At 42.3% G+C, this 20,149-nt stretch overlaps 1 protein-coding gene across 1 annotated transcript in view; it reads right to left on the bottom strand.

Annotated features, from left to right (window-relative positions):
• Positions 1-58: 58 nt before the first annotated feature.
• The window catches only part of LPGAT1 (lysophosphatidylglycerol acyltransferase 1), a 118,618-nt gene continuing 98,527 nt past the window's right edge, over positions 59-20,149 (bottom strand). The window contains exons 6-8 of the mRNA XM_015427623.1: positions 18,852-18,978; positions 5,587-5,693; positions 59-2,934 (exon numbers count right to left, since the gene is read on the bottom strand). Coding sequence (XP_015283109.1) covers positions 2,783-2,934; positions 5,587-5,693; positions 18,852-18,978 — 386 coding nt within the window. The 3' untranslated portion in view covers positions 59-2,782. The remainder of the gene's footprint in view (positions 2,935-5,586; positions 5,694-18,851; positions 18,979-20,149) is intronic.

Below are 20,149 nucleotides of genomic sequence, written 5' to 3'. Positions count from 1 at the left end.
GGGCTACTGTGGACTAAGTAGGCAGTCTGATGATAGTAGTCCAAGTTCGTGATGAAATAGTGCATTTTATTTCAGAATTCTTAATAGCAATATCCTGATATCCATAAGCAGACATTATGACCTAAAGTTCTTCACATTTTCCAGTATAGACAGTACAAAAATATAATCAATTTACTGCTGCTTATATCCAAACATGCTACTTGGTAGAGAGTTTCACAAAAGGAATAGGACACACCTTCACACAAATGCAATTGGGATCAGGGAAATATTACCTATTCAAATGCCATCAGTGCCTTAAACAGTGACATTCTGTCATGTGGAAAGGAGCAAATTTAGGTAGAATGTCTGGTAATGCTGAGCTGATATGACCATCCACTTTTGTTTCATTAGCCAGCAACTCAGTATCTATAGTATTGTACTAGGCCTGTTAAGCATACCTGTTAAAAATATGCTGGGGGGCAGGGGGAAGAACCTGTATTCTTGCAGGTGACTGGTGTTCGTTCAGAAACCAGTACAATGCATATGTAGACATTTACTATTCACTTTTAGAAACACCTTCCTTTTAGAATCTTGTCCTTTCCAAAATAGGACACAGTTACAACAGCTGATGCTTTGCATCCTGGTCCGTGATGCTTGTCTCCCAGAGTGGAACTCTGATTTATAGCTATATAGATCAAGAGACGGGGAATGAACTCCTCAACAATTTCCTGCAATGTGGCACATTGAAATGCTTTAGCTATATGGATCAACAAGGCAAAGATAATGAAATGGGAAAAAACCTTGACCCCTCCAAATAGCTTCCTTTTGCAGGAAAGATCTTGCTCAAAATGGATTTTATTCTTATGCTGATACTAAGCTGTCCATGTGACAAAAAAACTTCATTTAAAAACATGTATTTTATGTCCAAGGTTAAACGATAGGCATTAATGCCACTCTCTGACTTTCATCCATAATGGTATCATACTAATCACTGCTGTATATATATCACTGCATCTTCTAGAACGCACCATTGCTATAATCCATGCTGTAATGAATTTCATGAGTAAAGATCACTGTTTGGCATATTTAACTGATATATTTGACACACATAACTAGGGGAAGTTTACATCTTTTGATTGCCCCTCCTCCCCTCTTCAAACAAGAGAAAAATATGATGCTGTGGTTTTATATTTTTATTTTATATACTACTCACCAAAACTGGTTCTCATGTGATTTGTGGGGGGAAACCCAGGAGAATATATACTGCAAATTCAGCACAGACAACTACTGTTGGCTTTGCTTTGCTCTTAGAAATAATACAGTCCATAAAAGACAACATTCTGTCATTAAAGTTCACTCTACAGGTCTGTACGTGTAAATTAGTAACTGTTTTCTAGGAATGGTTTCTTTTATATATCTCTTTATGTAGTCACATAGACATAATGCCAAACATTCCAAGACTGATAGATAACACATAGAGAAGGCTTTTCTCCAAGACCATTATGAACGGTAACATTATCAACTGAAACCCTGTTTTAATGATATGTCTGCCTCTTTAGCTAAATTTCCTTTCTATAACAGTGACATTTTTCAACAAAGTGGCAGACTCAGTAATGCCCTTCAAAGGTAGTTTTTACCATAGCTCTGGATATCAAAATACTTTCCTATTATTTTATTCCAGTGACTATCATTCTGTTTTGGAACTATGTTAACTTCCTTTTCTTTTTCCTATTAACAAAGTACTGAGGTGCTTGGCATTTATACATGTAAACCTTCTCACAGATGTTTCTAGTGCTATTGTGTCAAATGGAAATGAAGGCCTCTGGAAGGTTTAAAAAACCACTTTGGCTAGAGTGTGGCAACTCGTACACTTAAGCATTGAAAACTCACAGACCTTTCATAACTTCTTAACAGCCCTCAAGAATCCAACCTCTTAGGAACAACTAATTTTTTGTCAAGCTATGTGCATTTCCTTCACTGAATTGCATTTTCAAAAGTGCATTTTGCAAAAATGATGATCAATTTATGAAATGCATTCTAAAACCAAAATGGGAAACTGATGTGCCATTTTTGAAGTACCCTTACAGCAGGGATACTTGCAAGAGATTTCAAGTCAGAAAAAAGAGGGCAGAAATAAATGGCTCTATGAGGTATGCACATTTTTTTCAATACTTCCTGACACTGCAATGCCTTTGTGCAGAATAGTTTTCCTTTTCTATGTTTAATACAAGATCTCACATAGATATTGTTTTCCCAAAAAAAAAAAAAAAAAAAAAGCGCTCTTACTTAACGGGTAACATGGGGCAGTCACAGTACCATAACCAGGTTTGCAGAATAGGATAAACTGATCCAGAATGATTAATCACAGTACAATTTGAGTTTGTGCAGATGAGGGATCTCTATCACAAGACTTGCAGTACAGACTACAGAAGAGAAAGTTGCTGAAGACTCCAAGTTTTAACTACAATGCTGGATACTACCTGTGGTGAAAGCATTCTTGCTGCAGATGTTCACCCATGGTGGTTGTATAACTGTGTCTCCTGTTCAAATGCCGAATTTGCTGATGGGTGTGCATGGGGGGGGGACACGGGGGACACACACCATTTAAAAATATGGACAGTTCTTAAAATACATCATTAGGTTGCTATGTTACTGATTCTCACTTCTAGTGAAGTTTAAAATCCATCAAAGAAGGGGAGAAAGTCCATCCAGTATGTTCCTTCCTAGTACATTCACATTTGCACACATAACATGATGCGCTCTGTAAAAGTACCTGGTTCCTCATTGTGTCCTCAGGTCCCTTTTAAAACAGGCATTGATAAAAATACTGAAGAATGCAGTACCACATACCACCTGACAAAAATGCAAAGGACTGTATGAGAACTAGCCACAGATTGCTAAGGTTCATTTCTTGGGAAACAGCTTTTGTCTGTCCCCGCAGTGGAGGGAATGCTCCTGAAAGAAAAGTAGTAAAACTTGTCAGTTGCACATTCAAGCTTACTTTTCAGAGTATACACTTATCATGGCTGTAATAAGGATTTGTGGTGGCACAGACATTTGCTTTTTTCAAATGGTGGTTACAAGATCCAGAGCTGATCATGGGATTAATCCCACAATCCTTTCTCTCCCTAGAATGAATTCTGCACTCATGCCTTAACCCATTTTTTACACCAAAACTGACTAAAATAAAAGTTTGTTCAATTTCCTACTTTCCCCAAATCTGAAATTTATTTAAAAAAACTCTAGTTAAGTAAAAAAAACTTGGTTATGCTTAACTATAGCGACTTACGCAAGTCTTTCTATATCTTTATGTTAATGAAATGCTGATCAAGTAGTGGTATCAAAAACAGTTTAGGTTCTACCTGGGAAAGCCGTATACTGTGAAGGGTTTTAGAAAGGCTAGTCTTTTCAAAAATCTACATAACCATATGCCATGAGCCACTTGTTCCTGTATGTGTGCCCCCACAGCCAGGATACATGCATCTGTCATGGTGATTATCCTGGTGGGGTTCAGTACTGCAGCTCTCATCCAATCACCAGGCCTGCTCGGGCTTCAACTTACAACTTGGCCCTTGGCTCGAAGAGGAACAAGATCTGAAGAGGTTCTGTGGGGCAGTGTGCCCACTAGACCACCTTCTGTGATGACATCATTATCTCTAATTGCCATTTTTAAAAGAGCTTCCCTAAGCTTCAAGCTAGTTAATGGCAACATTTAAAGAGTAGCAACCTAAACTCTGGTCCCCCTGACATGAAGCAGAGCTAGTCTGGGAGAAAGAACCCTTTGCCAGTGAAGGAGACTACGTTTGCAAGCTGGCCCTGCCTCCTCCTCCAAAAGGAGGGCAATTCCAAAGGACCTAGAAGGCACTTCTGTCTCTACTGGAAAAGAGACACTCATGAGAACCAAATGCACAATAAAATATGTCTCACCTTACATTCAGCTGTCAAGAGTTAGCTTAATTAAGAGGGACGCATAATCCCTTACGTGGGCAAATGCCAAATTAAATCATACACATGCACATTATAGGCATATGACTGCACGAGTGGTTGGCACACTTACATAAAATACCTTATAAGTGGTATATGTGGTAATTAGGTAAAGCTAATTATCTGTACAGGAACTGTCTGTAGCAGATGACATCAGATTTCTCTGTAGAAAAGCTAATCATTCTACCTTTTAACAGAATAAGGGCTAAATCTGTTAGGCCCACACAGTGTGATTTGTAAACTATTAAAAACAGTTTCTTAGAAACAACAATAGCCAGGAGTTAGGCAGAAGTCACATGCACTGCTGAGAAATTTTCCTCTGCTTTACCATAAATCATAGATTATTTTCAGTTTGTGACTGATGATAAAGGTGACTTGTTTAAATGTCACCAGACCCCCAGTTAATATGGGAAAAGGCACTCCTGCTATTTATCTGTTCCAGATTTTGACCCACACTGTCTGAAACTAGCCTCTGAGACAAGCTTATTATGGTGCTGTTTAGTGATAGACTAACAGGCTGCTTCCACATGGGCTCCCCCCCCCCCCTTGCATGGAACTCAGGAAACACTTGATTTTTATGGGAGTGTGAACATGACAACATTTCATTCTGAGTAGAACTTGTGGGCTTCCTGAGGTTGTCACCTTTAAAGGAAAACGTTCTTTGATCCAGTTCAAAAGGGTAAGTGTGGGTCAGCTGCAGTCAGAGCACCCATATGAACACTTTACCTGCTGCCACTATGGGGAGGAGAGGAGAGCTAAGCGCTGCCTCCAAAGCGGCAGAGCTAAATCACACCCGCTTTGCCTCTTTAAAGGGCTGTTTTCTTCTCCCGGCAGAGGCATGCTGTAGCTTTGCAAAATGTTTATACGTCCCATGCATCTGTAGACACCTTCATCACCAAAGTTACAAAGGGGAGGAGGGGGAGATTTAGAAGAGAAAGACCTGAGTATTGAATATCATGGCTAGACTTGTGACTCCCTAGTCCTCTCACAGGTATTGGCTAGTTCTGCTGAGCCACAGCGTTGGTCTCTGTACTGTTCTAGATGAGATTTGAATTCTGAGGACATTTTTCTCCCTGAACTTTCACTGACTATTTTTGAGCGCATATTTGTCTTGTTCGGCCAGTTTGTCCTCACTCACCCGGAACAAATGTTTTTGTTGCTGCTGGATCTCACTCTGTACCCCATGAAAGGATAGGACTTAATAGAACTCTCCGCATCTCTTATGAGGAATAACAGTACGTGTGTTCCTATCCCTTTGATAGGGACTCATACTTGAATATATTACAACATGATTTACAACAGATTTCCCTCTCCCTTCTCCCTCCCCGTTTGTAACTTTGGTCATAAGGGTGCCTGCATAATGATTACACACACCAGGCACCTGAAGAAGTGGCGTCTGTTTCATGAAAATTTATGCTTAAATAAAGTTTAGGTCGTTTTTGAGGTGACACAAGACTCCTGCTTGTTTTTACTGCAACAGACTAACGTGGGTACCCATTTGGAGTAATGACACATGAATCTATTACAGATGGCTTAACCCTGCATAAGGAACTATAAATAACTGAAACATTAAATGGGAAAACGCTTCCAAAGCACTGAACATTAAAAAAATGAAAGTTTCACCTGTTTTGTAAAAGTGTGACAAGAGATCCTCCTTTTCAATGAACCGTTGATATAACCAAGCAGCGAGTGCTTCAGGCTCCATAGGTACATCTTTAATTGGAAAAATCCTGTTTTAAATAAAGGTCAAACTATTAGGCTTAAGATATTAAATCAAATGAATGTTATCTAAAGATCTTAATGTTAAGAAAAATGAAAACATTTACTGTTATACTGAAAAATGTGAAAAAAGGGGGAAAGCATTGCGGGAAGTCGAGGGGGGGGTATTGGGAATAGGGTGAATAAGATGTAACGAAAATTATGGACTGTATGATTTCTCAAAGAATGAAAATAAAAATTTTGTTTACCAAAAAAAAAACAACTATTAGGCTTAAGAAATTAGCTTCCCTTTCTTAATTATTAGCTTCCCTTAATGTGAGTCTAGAAAGACTTCTTCCACTCTGAACTATTGGAATAGGAGTTGGCATGCACACCAGTATTTATTTGTTCTATTTTCGAAAGTCTTGTGTGAATTATTTTCAGGCAGCATTAAAAATGATAAAATGGTTGGGAAGATTCTTCTGTTCCATCTGTTTTGTCACAGGACTTGCTTATAACAGTAAATATATGGAAGCAGCTAAATATTTCTAATATGCCATGCTGCACACAGGGGATTAAAACTGATTTAAGCTGAATCTTCAAATAACGCTTCATGGTTTGTTCCCACTGAGGAAAAATGTAAAAAGCTCCATCTCGCTTTCAATTTGGGTTTGTGTCAAACTAAACCTGAACTCAAAACTAGAACAAACATTTATTTTTCTTGAACTACAACAACCTCAATGAGTTTGACTTCCTGGCTGCATTTTGCTCATTGCTGTCCTTAATTTTACAGAAGCCTACACAGCTGCGGTGGCTCAAGTGGTTAAGACGCTGAACTGCAGGCTGTGGAAGGTCAGTAGTTCAGCGGTTCAAGACCCGGGTGCCGCAAGACAGGGTGAGCTCCTGTCTCTAGTTCCAGCTCCTGCCAACCTAGCAGTTTGAAAGCAAGAAATTGCAAGTAGATAAATAGGGACCACTTCGGTGGGAAGGTAACAGCGTTCCGTGCGCCTTGGTGTTTAGTCATGCCGGCCACATGACCACAGAAACGTCTTCGGACAGCGCTGGCTCTTCGGCTTTGAAACGGAGATGAGCACCGCAACCCTAGAGTCGGATTCGACTGGCTTTCGAGCAAGGGAACCTTTACCTTTTACACACAGTACGCAAAGATCATGAAAGCTACTTAAACTTCAGGGCATCATACTTCTGAGTATGAACAGTATGCACTATGTGCAAGAATTCAGGATATGAGACTCTAGTCCAGTTCTCCAGACTCACATGCAATACCCTTCAAACACTGGGTTCAAAAAGGGCCAAACTGTAGCAGATACTGTCAGACTAGAATCTGGAGACTCATTTCCAGCCCCCATTCTACCATGGCAGCTTGGGCCAATCTACCTCACAGAATTATTAGAATAAAACGGGGGGAGAGGGAATGACGTAAGCCACTTTGCATCCCCCCCCCCCCCCCCCCGGGAAGAAAGGCTGAAACTTTCCTCTTTCATTTACCATTCAGGCAAGTTGAAGCGAGCACTTCGGAGGTCAATTGGCTAATTATTTTTTAAAAACCTTTTCTAGAAAGTCATTGACATAACCACATTTTGACACTTCACTGACTACACAGGTAAACCTGCAGAGCAGATTGGGTCCAAGGAGAAGTTTCATCCACCTCTTCTAGTCTACCTAATTTAGATGAAGTTGTAGACATTCTACAAGGGGACAGGTTGTGCTGCGAAATATGCTTCTGGCCCCCATACCATTGAATTTCACATACTGGTGGAGACTTGCCATCATCCTCTACACCAGTTCTTATTAGGGGGGAAAAACCCTCCTCCTCCTATTCTTTCAGCAGCATGAGCTCACAAAGAGGCAGTATGTGTGACCTGAGGAAGAGGTGAAAAGTATCATCATCATCTCATAAATATTTCCTTACCTCAGGGTCACTAAATGTAAATGATTAAATTTAAATGTATTGAATGATTCTTTGGAATTTTATCATCCCTTTTTATGATCCTGTTCTATTTGAGTAGGGTAAGCCTGTTACTGAAAATGTCTCTCAACAGAATAGGTTTTATTTTCATGTTTTTTAAGCTACCTCTCTTCAGAGTCCTACCTACTGGATTATACACTGTATGGCAGTGTGCCAAAAGCACCTGTGGAAGACCCAGGATTTAATGAAAACCTACTAGTGACGGTGTGGATGCAATTTTAAAACCACAGTTTAATTAAACTAACCATAGTTATCCGTGGTCTGAACCTGTGCCACCACACTAAGGTTAATTTTGGTTCCTCAAGCCAAAATCTAAAGCTAGATATGAAATTTGTTTGTTAACCAGTTAGAAAGGAAGGATATAAATGAAGTAAATAAAACAAGCAAACAAAATGAGATGCTGGAAGATCTGTGATCACATCTTCACAGCAGGGCAACAAAGTCCTAAAAATAATTTTAGAAACCCTAGAAAAATTGGCAAGCAACACTTTTTTTCTGAGGACTGTCAATTTTTTCAGTAGAAAAACAAATTTTGGGGAGAGTAAAAAAGAAAACTCTCTTATAAAAGATTTTCTCTTTTAAACTGAACAAAGTCCTTTTCAATACAAGTTTTAAAAAACATTGTGCCTTCAAAAAGGTCTTCAAAATGCTTTTTAAAAAACCACATCAAACTATCTACAGTTTGGTAACTGCAATTTCTATATACTGTAGGTAAAAACAGGTTGCTTACCAGTAACTGGTGATCTTCGAGTGGTCATCTGTGCATTCACACTAATGGGATCTAGTGTGCACGCGCTGGATCGATCGGTGCTGTAGCAAGCTCTTTTAACGGATTTTCGCGCCCAGTCCCTCGGGCATGCGCAGGAACCCCACCGCGCATGCCCAGAGGGGTGGGCGCAGACATCCCGCCAGTTCCTACAAACCGCTGCAAATCTACCCCTATTCAAAAATGTAGAAGCTGACAGCAGAGGAGAAGGAGGGCAGGTGGTGTGAATGCACAGATGACCACTCGAAGATCACCAGTTACTGGTAAGCAACCTGTTTATCTTCGACGTGGTCTCTGTGCTTCACACCAATGGGAGATTAGTGAGCAGTAGACTACCTGGAGGAGGGTGCTGGCAGGGCTATGACTGTGTAGCCAAAGATAATGCGACGTCCCATGTTGGTATTAGAGTTCTTTCAGACATCTAAGGTGTAGTGCCTGATGAAGGTGTTAGGCATAGACCAGGTAGCAGCTTTGCAAATGTCCAGCAGTGGTACTCCGTGAACGAAAGCAGTGGAAGTCGCGACAGCCCTGGTAGAATGAGCCCTGATCGGGCCAGGCAATGGCTGTTTGGCGATCTGGTAGCATAGATGGATCAGACCTACATCTCGACAGACGACGTGCCGTGATGCGAGTACCCAGCCGTGCCGGAGCGTACAAGACAAATAGTTGTGAGTCTTGTCTAGTTGGGAGTGTTCTGTTGACGTAAAACAGGAGAGTACATTTCACGTCTAGAGTGTGGATCAACTTTTCTTCCGCTGATGTTGGATTTGGGAAGAAGTTAGTGAGGAAGACCTCCGCCTGCAGGTGGAACTCTGACACCACCTTTGAGAGGAAGGAGACGTCCGGGACGAGGCTGACTCAGTCTGGCAGGAATGATAGGAAAGGGGTATTGTGGCGGAAGGCCAACAGTTCTCCCACTCGCCTAGCCAAGGTAATGGCAATTAGAAAGGCTGTCTTCCATGCCAGGAGTTTGAGATTGCATGTTGCAAGCGGCTCAAATGGCTTCCGTGTAAGCTGGCGGAGAACAAGGGGAAGGTCCCAAGGAGCCTTGACAGGAGGGTAGAGGTGTAACAAACCTTTTAAAAACCGTTTAGAAATCGGATGAGAAAACAAAGTGCATCCGTCGACTGGAACATGGTAGGCCGAAAGAGCGGCCAAATAAACTCATAACGATGAATGGGAAAGTCCAGAGTCAGCTAGGGTGAGGAGGAATTGGAAGACTCGTTCGAGACCCACAGAGGTGGCTCGAGGGGCATCATCTCCAAGCGAAGAACAGAACCTATGCCATTTATATTCGTAGGACCTCTGCGTAGTGGATTTCCTGGAATTCAACAGTACATTCCTTACACGGGTGGAGAAGCCGATGTTATTATCCTCCATGCTGTCAATTTCAGCTGTGGTATGTTGTGATGTAGGACGGGGGAGTCGGAGAGGAGGAGGAGGTCCGGAGCTGGAGGGAATTGATGGTAAGTTCCCTGTGATAGCTCGAGGACTGCTGAAAACCAAGGTTGTCTTGGCCACCATGGTGTTATCAAGATACAGACCGCGTTGTCTTTGAGAATCTTGTGGACCACTCTCAGAAGCTGAGGTAAGAAGGGGAACAGGTAAAGGAGTCCCATAGACCAAGGATAAATAAATAAATAAATATAGCCAGCAGTTCTAGGAAGTTTATGTGACGCTTCCTCATCTGTGCGTCCCATTTGTCTCCAAGCAAGAGGCCCATGGAGTGTGCACCCCATCCTGTCACGGAAGCATCCGTCGTAATGGTGACCTCGGGTGACGGAGGGTGGAAGGGCGCTCCCTGGAGGATATTCAAAGGGACAAATTTTGGTTTCTGGTAGGCAGGTTTTTGGCCTCCGGAGGACGCTCTCGGTCTCCACCGTGTTTCTGGAGATTGATGAGTTGGGGTACGTCTCTGCCAGGATCTTGACCAGGTGCGAGGACGGTGTTGTGGTCTTGCAGAGGACGATACTCCTAGAGCTCGAGATGCCTTTATACTCTTATCTAACTCCTGCAGAGTAGAATCAGTAGTGGCATTAAAGAGACCCTGGCCATCGAAGGGAAGGTATTCCACGTAAGACCTGGTGTCTAACAGGAGGTTAGTGTTGCGGAGCCAGGAATGTCTTCAGAGAACTATTGCCGAAGCCATCGTTCGCGAAGATGCCTCGAGGACATGTTTGGTCGTGTTGAGCTGCTGTTTTGCCAACACCATGCCCTCTTTTTGGATGACTCTGGCCTCCTGAAGTTTGTCGTCTGGGAGATGGGTGAGAAGATCAGAGAACCGTTCCCAGAGAGTATACTGATATCGGTTCATACAGGCCTTGACTGCTAACGCTCCTGTGGAGTAGAAGCGCCTACCCAAGGCATCCAATTTCTTACCCTCCTTATCCGAAGAATGGAATGGGTTCTTTTAGATTTGGAGGAGGATGTTACCACCATTGAGTTAGGCTGTGGGTGAGAGAAGAGGAATTCGGCATCCGACTCTTGGACTCTGTACATGTGATCTAATTTTCTTGTAGACACAGGAGCAGACGAAGGCTTTAGCCATGGTGATTTTGCTGCCTGCAGTAGTACTGAGGACATAGGCAATGCCAAGGTGGATGAGGTATCGAACTGAACTATGTTGTAAACAGAATCTGTCGCCTGCAGGTGTTGCTGGACGACAGAAAGACCTAGAGAGTGGGCCATTCTCTTGACTAAATCAGTGTAGGAGGTAAGGTTGTCCGATGGAGAAACAGGTAAGTCCTCTGCAACATCTTGGTTGGGAGAGGTATGGCCAGGAGAGGTATGAGCCTCAGAAGCCTCCGAATCTGAGTCCTCTTCCATAAAGTCAGAGGATTCTTGTTGTGTGTGGACCGAAGTGTCCTGTTGAGAAGGTCCTGGTTTCGCGACAGGAACGACAGGGTTTGTAGTGACCGGAGGATTGAGTGGACAACTTGGTTCCAGAGCACGGTGGGACGGATCGTCTATAGGAGAGCGCGACAGAGATGCTGAAGGTCTCAACTTGTGTGGGGATCTGTGAACAGAGTGGGACGAATAGCGATCTCAATCAGAATAGCTCGCTGGAGTCAACCACGGCATGGACGGTGGGTAAGCCCCATAGAGGTACCTCAACTGTCGTTGATCCCACGACATCGGTGGTGGGGGAGGTAGGAAGACTCTGGGGGAGCGGCTTCTTGACCTCAGATGTCTGGGAGGCAAGGCAGTAGCTTGTCTGTGAGACATGTCCCTGTAATGTCGGCTGTCGATACCGATGGATTGAGTATGCAGACGTGGAGAGTGACGCTGTGTATCACATGCAGTGTATCGGTGCTGACGTGGATCGATGTCGGGAGCTTCGGATACTGTCGATGCCGACTAAGTCGAAGGAGCGGGGGGAAACTCTGCACCCATTTGGTGATTTAGGAGCAGAGGGTATGACAGTCGGGAGGAGCAGGTTTACTACCACAACGTCTGCATCTATTGAAAAATCCCTACTTCTTCTCCATAAGAAGAGAAGTGGAGAAAAATGGTTGGGGGGCGGGGGTGGCCTGAAGGCCTGAGGTAAATTCCCCTCAGGAGAAAATAAAAGTTTTTTAAAAGTTTTTTTTTGAAGAAGAAATCACTAAAAAGGATAAAATAAAGAACTGAAATAATTCCTAAAAGCCGAGAGCTACAAAGCAAAAGCGAACAGCGAACCTATCAGACCGACTACGAAAGAAGTCTTTCCAACGCGGCGGTAAGAAAGAACTGGCGGGATGTCTGCACCCACCCCTCTGGGCATGCGCGGTGGGGTTCCTGCGCATGCCCGAGGGACTGGGCGCGAAAATCCGTTAAAAGAGCTTGCCACAGCACCGATCGATCCAGCATGTGCGCACTAGATCCCATTGGTGTGAAGCACAGAGACCACGTCGAAGATCTCTCAAATTCTCTTGCCTACAGATTCCTCCATCTCCTGGAGCACATGAAGGAAACTGGTCTATATTTGGAAACACACACACACACACACACACACACACACACACCAAGTCATGAAACAAGCTACCATGAAACAGAACAAGCAGCTTGCTTTCAAATGTGAGCAAATCTTCAGATCTCTGAAAATTCAGGCGCAGAATGTATTCATCTTTCAGAAATAGATTCTGATTAGAGAAAGAAACTTGAGATAATTTGAAGGATATGTTACTTATATCTTCCCCACTGGCCCCTGCTTCTCCTCCTCCTTCTTTATCCCCTCAGCCCTCCCGGTCATATACTTTCCTCCTCCCTCCCCTTTGCCAATGTTTATCTTATGAGGAAATCCTTTTTGCATGGTTCTTCCCTACCCTGCTGCCATTTTCCTTCCTATCCCCTCCTTCCCTCCACACCTTGAGCCCCATGACCTCCCCCCCAGATTCCACATCACTTCCTGGTAGGGGCTTCACAACCATTTTGGGTTGCTATAGTACCTGAACATCCTTTCCCCTCCCCTCACAATGTCTGTGCACATACAGACATCACTTTTTACTTTTTGGTTTTAATCCCCCACCCTCCATTAGTTTTCAGATTTTTCTGCCACCCTGGTTTTCCCAAGGTTTCCAAAGGCATTTAGTCTAGCCATTGGGGGGCTGCATTCTGTGGAATTTTGATTTGTGTGCTGGGGTCATTGAGAACTAGATTCACAATTGTTTAAATGACATGTGGCTAATTTTGTATACTGTTATTATATGTAATTATGATACACTGCTGAACAATTCACTGAAGTTAAAAAAGTTGACTCAATATCCAGATTTAGTCCTTAATCCTTTGATCATTAATATCTGATTTTAGTCCTTAATACTTGACCTTTTACTCTTGGAGGCAAACTAGTTTTTCCTGAGATAGCACCTCCTACTACATGCGACTTTTCCTTTGGTGATCTCCCCCTTTCCACTGAGGTTGCTGTTTGAGGGGAAGAACAATGAGGGATAGAGAAGAGCTCCACTGGGGGAAAATATAGGGGCCCTTCAGGGGTGACTTTTTCATCAGGAAAACAGAAGGAAATGAAAGGATTAGAGCTTTTCTCCCTCCATGCTGTTCTCACCAGCACTTGCATTTGGAAACAAAAACTGCACCAGCACTTGCATTTGGAAAGAAAAAAAAGACTTTTAAAGTGATCACAGAAGATATTGTAACATGCAGTTTGAGCCATACAAAAACAATATGAAAGATAGATTGTTCTTATGGCGTGCACTTTAATCTTTCTATTGCTCTGGGTAAGCAGGTGTTCTGGCTTGTATAGTCTATCTAGATACTGCTAGGTACAGGGACAGGAAATGGTTTCCAAGTCTAGAAAATAAAAAGCTGCCCCTTGTTCATTCTAAGGTTGATAGTTTCAATTTCCCTCATTTTTTCATATATTTTACCTGGTACAAACAGAGTCGCAATGATGGTGAATTCTTTCCCTTATGCTTTTTCCTGACCTCAAATGGCTGCCCTGAGGGGCTGGTTGCCTCACTGTGGAAAATATGCCAAGATGCTGTAAGTTCACCAAATCAGTAAGCAGTAGCTCTGGAAGGCCACTTGAGGTCAAGGAAGCAGTGTTCGGACAAAGAGTTAAGGTCCCCTTTAGCTACTATTTAGTAACTGAAAAGGTGCTGGGAATTGAATTATGGACCTTCCCAAATCTTGTCTAATTTGCTGTAAAACTCCACAGCTCCACATCCTCACTGTTAGAGAATGAACTTGATATTTTGCTTTATGGACTATATTTATTGCTACACACAATGGACTGTGCACACACACACATAGGCTCAGAGAACTGTACATTTTAAGTCACCTGTTGTGATGTAACACATAGAAGGTGCCTGCACAAGCCTTACACGTGTAAATAAGGTTTCAGCTACACAGTTACCAGCCTGGTGAAGAAGCACACACCTCCATTATTGTGAGCAGTAAGAAACAACAGCTTGAGAAGAGACAGCCCCCATTGCAGAATTATTTGTGGTCATGTATGACACATCACTGCTTTGTTCCTGCTTTGGCATTTCCTGCCAAATGGACATTTGGTTCACAATGATAATGGACAGCTTCATCAACACTACAATGGAGCATCCTGACGCCAAGGTTTTCACACCTGCCCAGATGCCCTCCTTTGAGTAAGGTTTTAGATTACAATATTGGCCACTCCTTATAGGTAGCCTCCCACTCCTACAGGCAACCAATAGGATTGTTTTTGGGAACGGACTAACAGGTGGGCCAAGAGGTTGGCACGGTTACCGCCCATCTCTTGAACTCACTAGAAAAGGAGAGAACCAGTCACCTGGCCCCTCCTACTTGATCAGCTAGCATGCCCCGCAACAACCCCTGTCTGCTTTTTACTCCTCTTAAGTCCCACTTGCTATCCCCAACCCTTGCCTCCACTGCCCACACGTTCTGGCTGGTTCTGGTCATGTGTGAAATCCCTTTAGTTTCCATTTCTTCCCATCCATTCTTCATTGGAACAACCAAAGCTGCGAGACAGATAAGTATTGCCCATCATCACCCCCACCTGCTAATGCAACTGTGCTTATTTGAATACTGTAATTCTGAGGAACGTGATTGAATGTGTGGGTACATCAGTATTGTTTGTATGAGATTTATTCTTTAAGTAAAAGACATTTATTTTATCAACAACAGCCTCTATCCTTCTCTGGTAACCCTTGTGGGAACAGGACCTTGGTATAGTTGGCAAGGACTCATTTATAAATTGCCAATTGCTGTAAATAAATCAATTCGGCTATCATCACCACTCATTTCCTACCCCAACATGGACAGTTGCATAGTACTTTTGTACCAGGCAGGATTTTTGCCTGATGGCAGAACACCAGCCCTCATGTTTCAAGAAGCAGGAACATCCCCAGTATCCTTTTTCTCTATTGCTGTAGCACTGAGTCCTGTGGTACATGGATTCATATTCAGCAAATAATAGTATCACTCTCTTTACCTATTACTGGAACACTTCTGTAAACAACAAAAGGGAATGTTTCTCCTCATGTGTTATAATAGGATAACTAGTTATATGTGCAGTTTTTGTTGAAAAATTACATAAGCTAATGTGGACACTGAAGCTTCATATAATAAGAACTTCCTAACCATGTCAAACATCAAATAATGGATTTAAGTCGTTTGTTCATTAAACAACTCTTCCCCCAAACAAACTAACATTCCCATCATCACTGTCTCCATTTTTCAGCCCTGCTATTACATTTTATCCTCAGTAAGCCCGGAAGACATTGAAAGGTCAAGAAAGTAACTGCTCTCCACTCTTATTAGGGAACTCTCTAATGTAAGTGCCTCTTGGCTTCTCTTATATAACACTGTTGTGCATTGGCCTTCCAGTTAAAGACATGAAGTGACCAGCTGAGTTTGGCCTCTAAAAGACAGTCTGAAGCAAAAATCTTTCATAATAGGATTCTGTCTGCCACTGCACCTTTCATTTGTCCTTCTCATGCTGTTATGCTATCATTACCTTTAGTATACTTTGCTGTGCTATTTAAACTGTAATTTATTAGGCTGAAAAGGTTTTAGGTAACAGAACAAGCTGCAGCTGAGTTTGCAATGTTTTATACAACACAGGCTCTCAAGGGGGACCTGGGAGGCATTTGAACAAGATTATGAAATAGTAAAGAAACCTAAATTTCTAATTTCCTGGTTTTGAAACATAAAAGCACTTTTTATCCTCAACTCTAATCTGTCTTGGATTGCAGTCAAAGATGGGTCCTCTCACCTATTCACCTGGTGGCCAAGATGGCTGCAAAAGGAGGCATCCCTCCCTCCCTGTCATTTGGTTGGACACAGAATTACTACAGTTCCCGATGGCCACAGATGGCACATGCCCTTGGAATGCCACATTTCCCAGGTACTTGGGAAACTACCATAGCAGCACCCCAGCAGGCACAAAAGAGGGAGAGAGCAAGACTAGGCAAGGAAAGCCGGAGGGGGGCAGTAGGTTGGAAAGGTCATGGATGGTCTCTGGAAGGCTGAGCTCCAGATTGTCATCGTCCTCCACATCTTCCTTTCTGTCAAAGGTTAACTGAGGAAAGGTATGTTTGAAGTGAACATAATGAGGGTGCTTCTAAAGCAGCCCCACAGCTCTAAAATCTTTATCTAAGTCTTCACACTTTGTCCTTCTAAATTTTTCGTGCATAATGGAGTGGATGCAGGCTAATAAACTGAAGTTTAATTGTGATAAGACAGAAATGCTACTGGTGAGCAGGAGGTCTCACCTAGAACTTAAAGTGCCACCTGTTCTGGATGTGCTCTTGGACCCAGGCCTACTGCTGGATAAGCAGGTGGCAGCTGTGGCCAGGAGTGCCTTTCTCCAGCTTCGACTGATAGGCCAAAGTGGCACCAAAACTCTAGAACTCTCTCCCCAGGGAGATTTGTCTGTCCCCTTCTGTTGCTTGTTCTACCAGCAGGTGAAGACTTTTTTGTTTTGTCATGTGTTCTCTCAGTGATCCCTCCTTCCGGCCCTGTTTTTAATTGCTGTTTTTATGTATTTGTATTTTATTGTATTTTATGTATATTTAAACATGGTTTTAATTGTGTGAATGATGTGTTTTTGATTTAATGGTTTCCAATATGTCTATTTATTTTGTATGTTTTTACTCAGTTGCCTTGGTAGCTCTGATGAGGCCAGAAAGATGAGGTATAAATTTTGTAAATGGTTATTTGCAGTAAAACTAAGTTTATCTCCAGACAAAACAGTGTATTTGAAAGCCTTGTATGATATTTAAAATCCTTACCATAGACCCATTTTGATAAAAGCCATGCAACTGGTAACCCTTAAGTCAAATAATCTTCCGCTAACCACACTCCTTCTTTCTCTGCACTTTCTCAGATTAGTTTATAGTTCCAAAAGAAGAAAGATGGAATACAGGACACAACCAAGACTACTACTGCTTCTCTTGCATGTATCTTTCAGATCACACCCTGAACTATTTCAGGCAGCTTAGAAGAGAAAAGTGAGAGGGATTAGTGGCCAGTCTTGGCAGTACATCACTTTGGAGAGTACGCTTGGGCCCACTGTCCTCCACCTACATTTGAAGTGGTCTGAGCATTCACTAATTCTGAAACTAACAGAACATTTTTACAACATTAAACTTCCTGACAAATCTCTTTGCAATAGAACGTACATATTGTCAAAGAACAATTTCACATGTTATGTGGCAATTCCATTTTCACATGTCTTGTAGTGCTTGCAAAGTAGAAACATGCCTGGAAACATGCCAAATGCATGCTATGAAGCTATGTTCAGCGGGAACATCATAAAGCCAAAAAATGCAATTTGTTACCCAATCTAGGAAACAACATAGCACACTCAGAGTAAAAAGCTTTATTTATTTAAAACTTTTATATGCTACCTTTCTACCCAAAATGGGTCCTGAAGGTGGTGAACACCAAAGCATTAAATTTAGATGAAACCTTTACATCTGTTGCCACTGCGATGTGGAGCCTGATCATGCAAAAGTGGGTTTTCAATGGCTGGGCATAAGTCCTGAAATCAGTGGAAGAGCAGTTTACAGTTTAAAGCTTCAGTCACTGAATGGACATTTAGTGATAACCAATCTTTGATGAACTGTTATTTCAAACACTTTAAAGACCCGAGTTATGAACAAAGGATATTGCGTATTCTAGACCTCCTGTCATACTGGCTGCAAGATGACATTTTATGGCCAAAGAAACAGAACTACTGGCCATATCAGTATCAATTAATCTTAACTCATGAGCTCTGTTGCTGCTGTAATATATGTAGGTATCACTCACGGAGCTGCACTAAAGGCAAAGCCTCTGGAGAGCGTGCTGGCTCAAAAGTGTGGCCCTATATGGATTGTGTTGGGTGGGGAAGTGGAGAGAAGCTTTATGACAAGAGACAAAGCCCCTCCTCATCTTTGTTTATCAGATGTTGGATAGCGTGTGCACCAGTGCACAAGAGGAGTAGCATTATAGTCAGAAAACATGGGACCCTCACAGCAATTTGAAAGTCCAAAGAAGTTCATTGTTATTTTCTCCATGACAGGAAATTCAGCTGAAGGTCCAGAGCAAAGACTCAAAGCAAAGCTGCTAGAAACGATCAAAAGCCTTTTTTAGATTTCACCATTAACCAGTGTCTTCTTCCAGGGCCAAATTCTCCTTTGCAAGCCATGCAAGGTTATAGACACTCACAACATGATGTTACAGATCTTATATGTAGCACCTATTAAATGCTTGTGAATAGTGCACAACAACCAAACTCAACAGAACTTTGGATGGCCGTGGCCCTAATATAAAATACAGATTTCTCCAGCAACACATTTTATAGCCATTGAATATTATTTGCCTGCTCAAGAAGGTTAACAGTTCAGAAGCATAAAGTTCTCTGAATATTGTATTTCAACTATCTTGTATCTGAAATGTACTGCAGGGACCTAAAATATTTTGCAGTCTCAACATTAACTGTGAACAAAGCACATTTCCTACCTGTAATGTACATGAGTAATTGTTGGTCGCCTGTAGCCCAGAATCCAGGTCTGAATGTCTAGAGGTTCAGCTTTAGGATACGCAATGGTTGTATCTATCACCCATTGAAGACCTTTTGATTTGCTTTCTAATAAAAAGGATTACAGAAAGGGGGGGGGGAGAAACAAAACAAAAAAATTAAGATTTTCAAATCACATGCACCATACTTTGCTTCAGTGCTACAGTTCATTAATGTCAATGCATATATTTATGTACTGCCTTTCAGCCAATGCATTTAATATGTACATCACTGAGACACAGAAATATCACAATAATGCAAAATATCAAGGTATACAAGTTGACATTCAGAATTATTGTTTCTCAAACAGGAATATGAACAAAATACGCCCCTTAAACTCCAAATTGCCAACCACATCAATTATTAAAGAAGAAGACGAGATTGGATTTATACTCCACCCTTCAATACCCGAATGAGTCTCAGAGTGGCTGACAATCTCCTTTCCCTTCCCCTCCCCACAACAGACACCAAGTGAGGTAGGTGTGGCCGAGAGAGCTCTTTTGCGAACTGCTCTTGAAAGAATACCTCTGAAATAACTTGTGACTGACCCAAGGTCACACTAGCAGCTACATGTGGAGTGGGGAATCAAACCCAGTTCTCCCAGGTTAGAGTTCATGCTCCTAACCACTACACCAAACTGTCTCTCAAACTTGATCAGACTTTCACACATATAAGGAAAAAATCGTAATGCAATTTCTGGTCAACAAATGTTCGCCTACTTAGCCCTTCAAATTAATACTTTTATATGAGTGCCCCCATATAACTTTTGTAAACATAATCAAAGGTAAATTAATTGCTGCTTATGCAAAAAGCTTTGTTAATCAAAAGCTTATCTGAAGTTGCATATTACATATTTGAAATGTTTATTTGGCTATGCATGTTATCAGAATTGTTCTGATGTACTACTTTAGAAGGTTTTAATAATGAAGTATATAAATCTATATAACTAATAGCCGAGTTGCCCCCTCCGTGCGGATATCTAAATCCGCACATTGGGGGCACTGGGGGGCAGGGAGATTTTCCTGCACACTTGGGGCAGTCCCCAGGTGTGCAGAAAAATCTAAAACGTTTTAAAAACTGTACAGGTGATATTTAAATCCCCCCAAAAGTAAGAGTGTTCCCTGCGCATGCGCAGAGAACGTTCTGGGAACTCTGTGGCGGACCAGTGGCTGGGAGGCGCTCAGGCCTCGCCACCAGTGCCAGGGGGGAATCGGGGGGGGGAATCGTCGGGACCGGTGGC

Source organism: Gekko japonicus, unplaced genomic scaffold, assembly GCF_001447785.1.
Source record: "Gekko japonicus isolate JY-2015 unplaced genomic scaffold, Gekko_japonicus_V1.1 scaffold45, whole genome shotgun sequence".
Taxonomy (NCBI): Eukaryota; Metazoa; Chordata; class Lepidosauria; order Squamata; family Gekkonidae; genus Gekko; species Gekko japonicus.
Note: the sequence above shows the minus strand (reverse complement) of the source record. Positions and strands in the feature narration are given on the sequence as shown.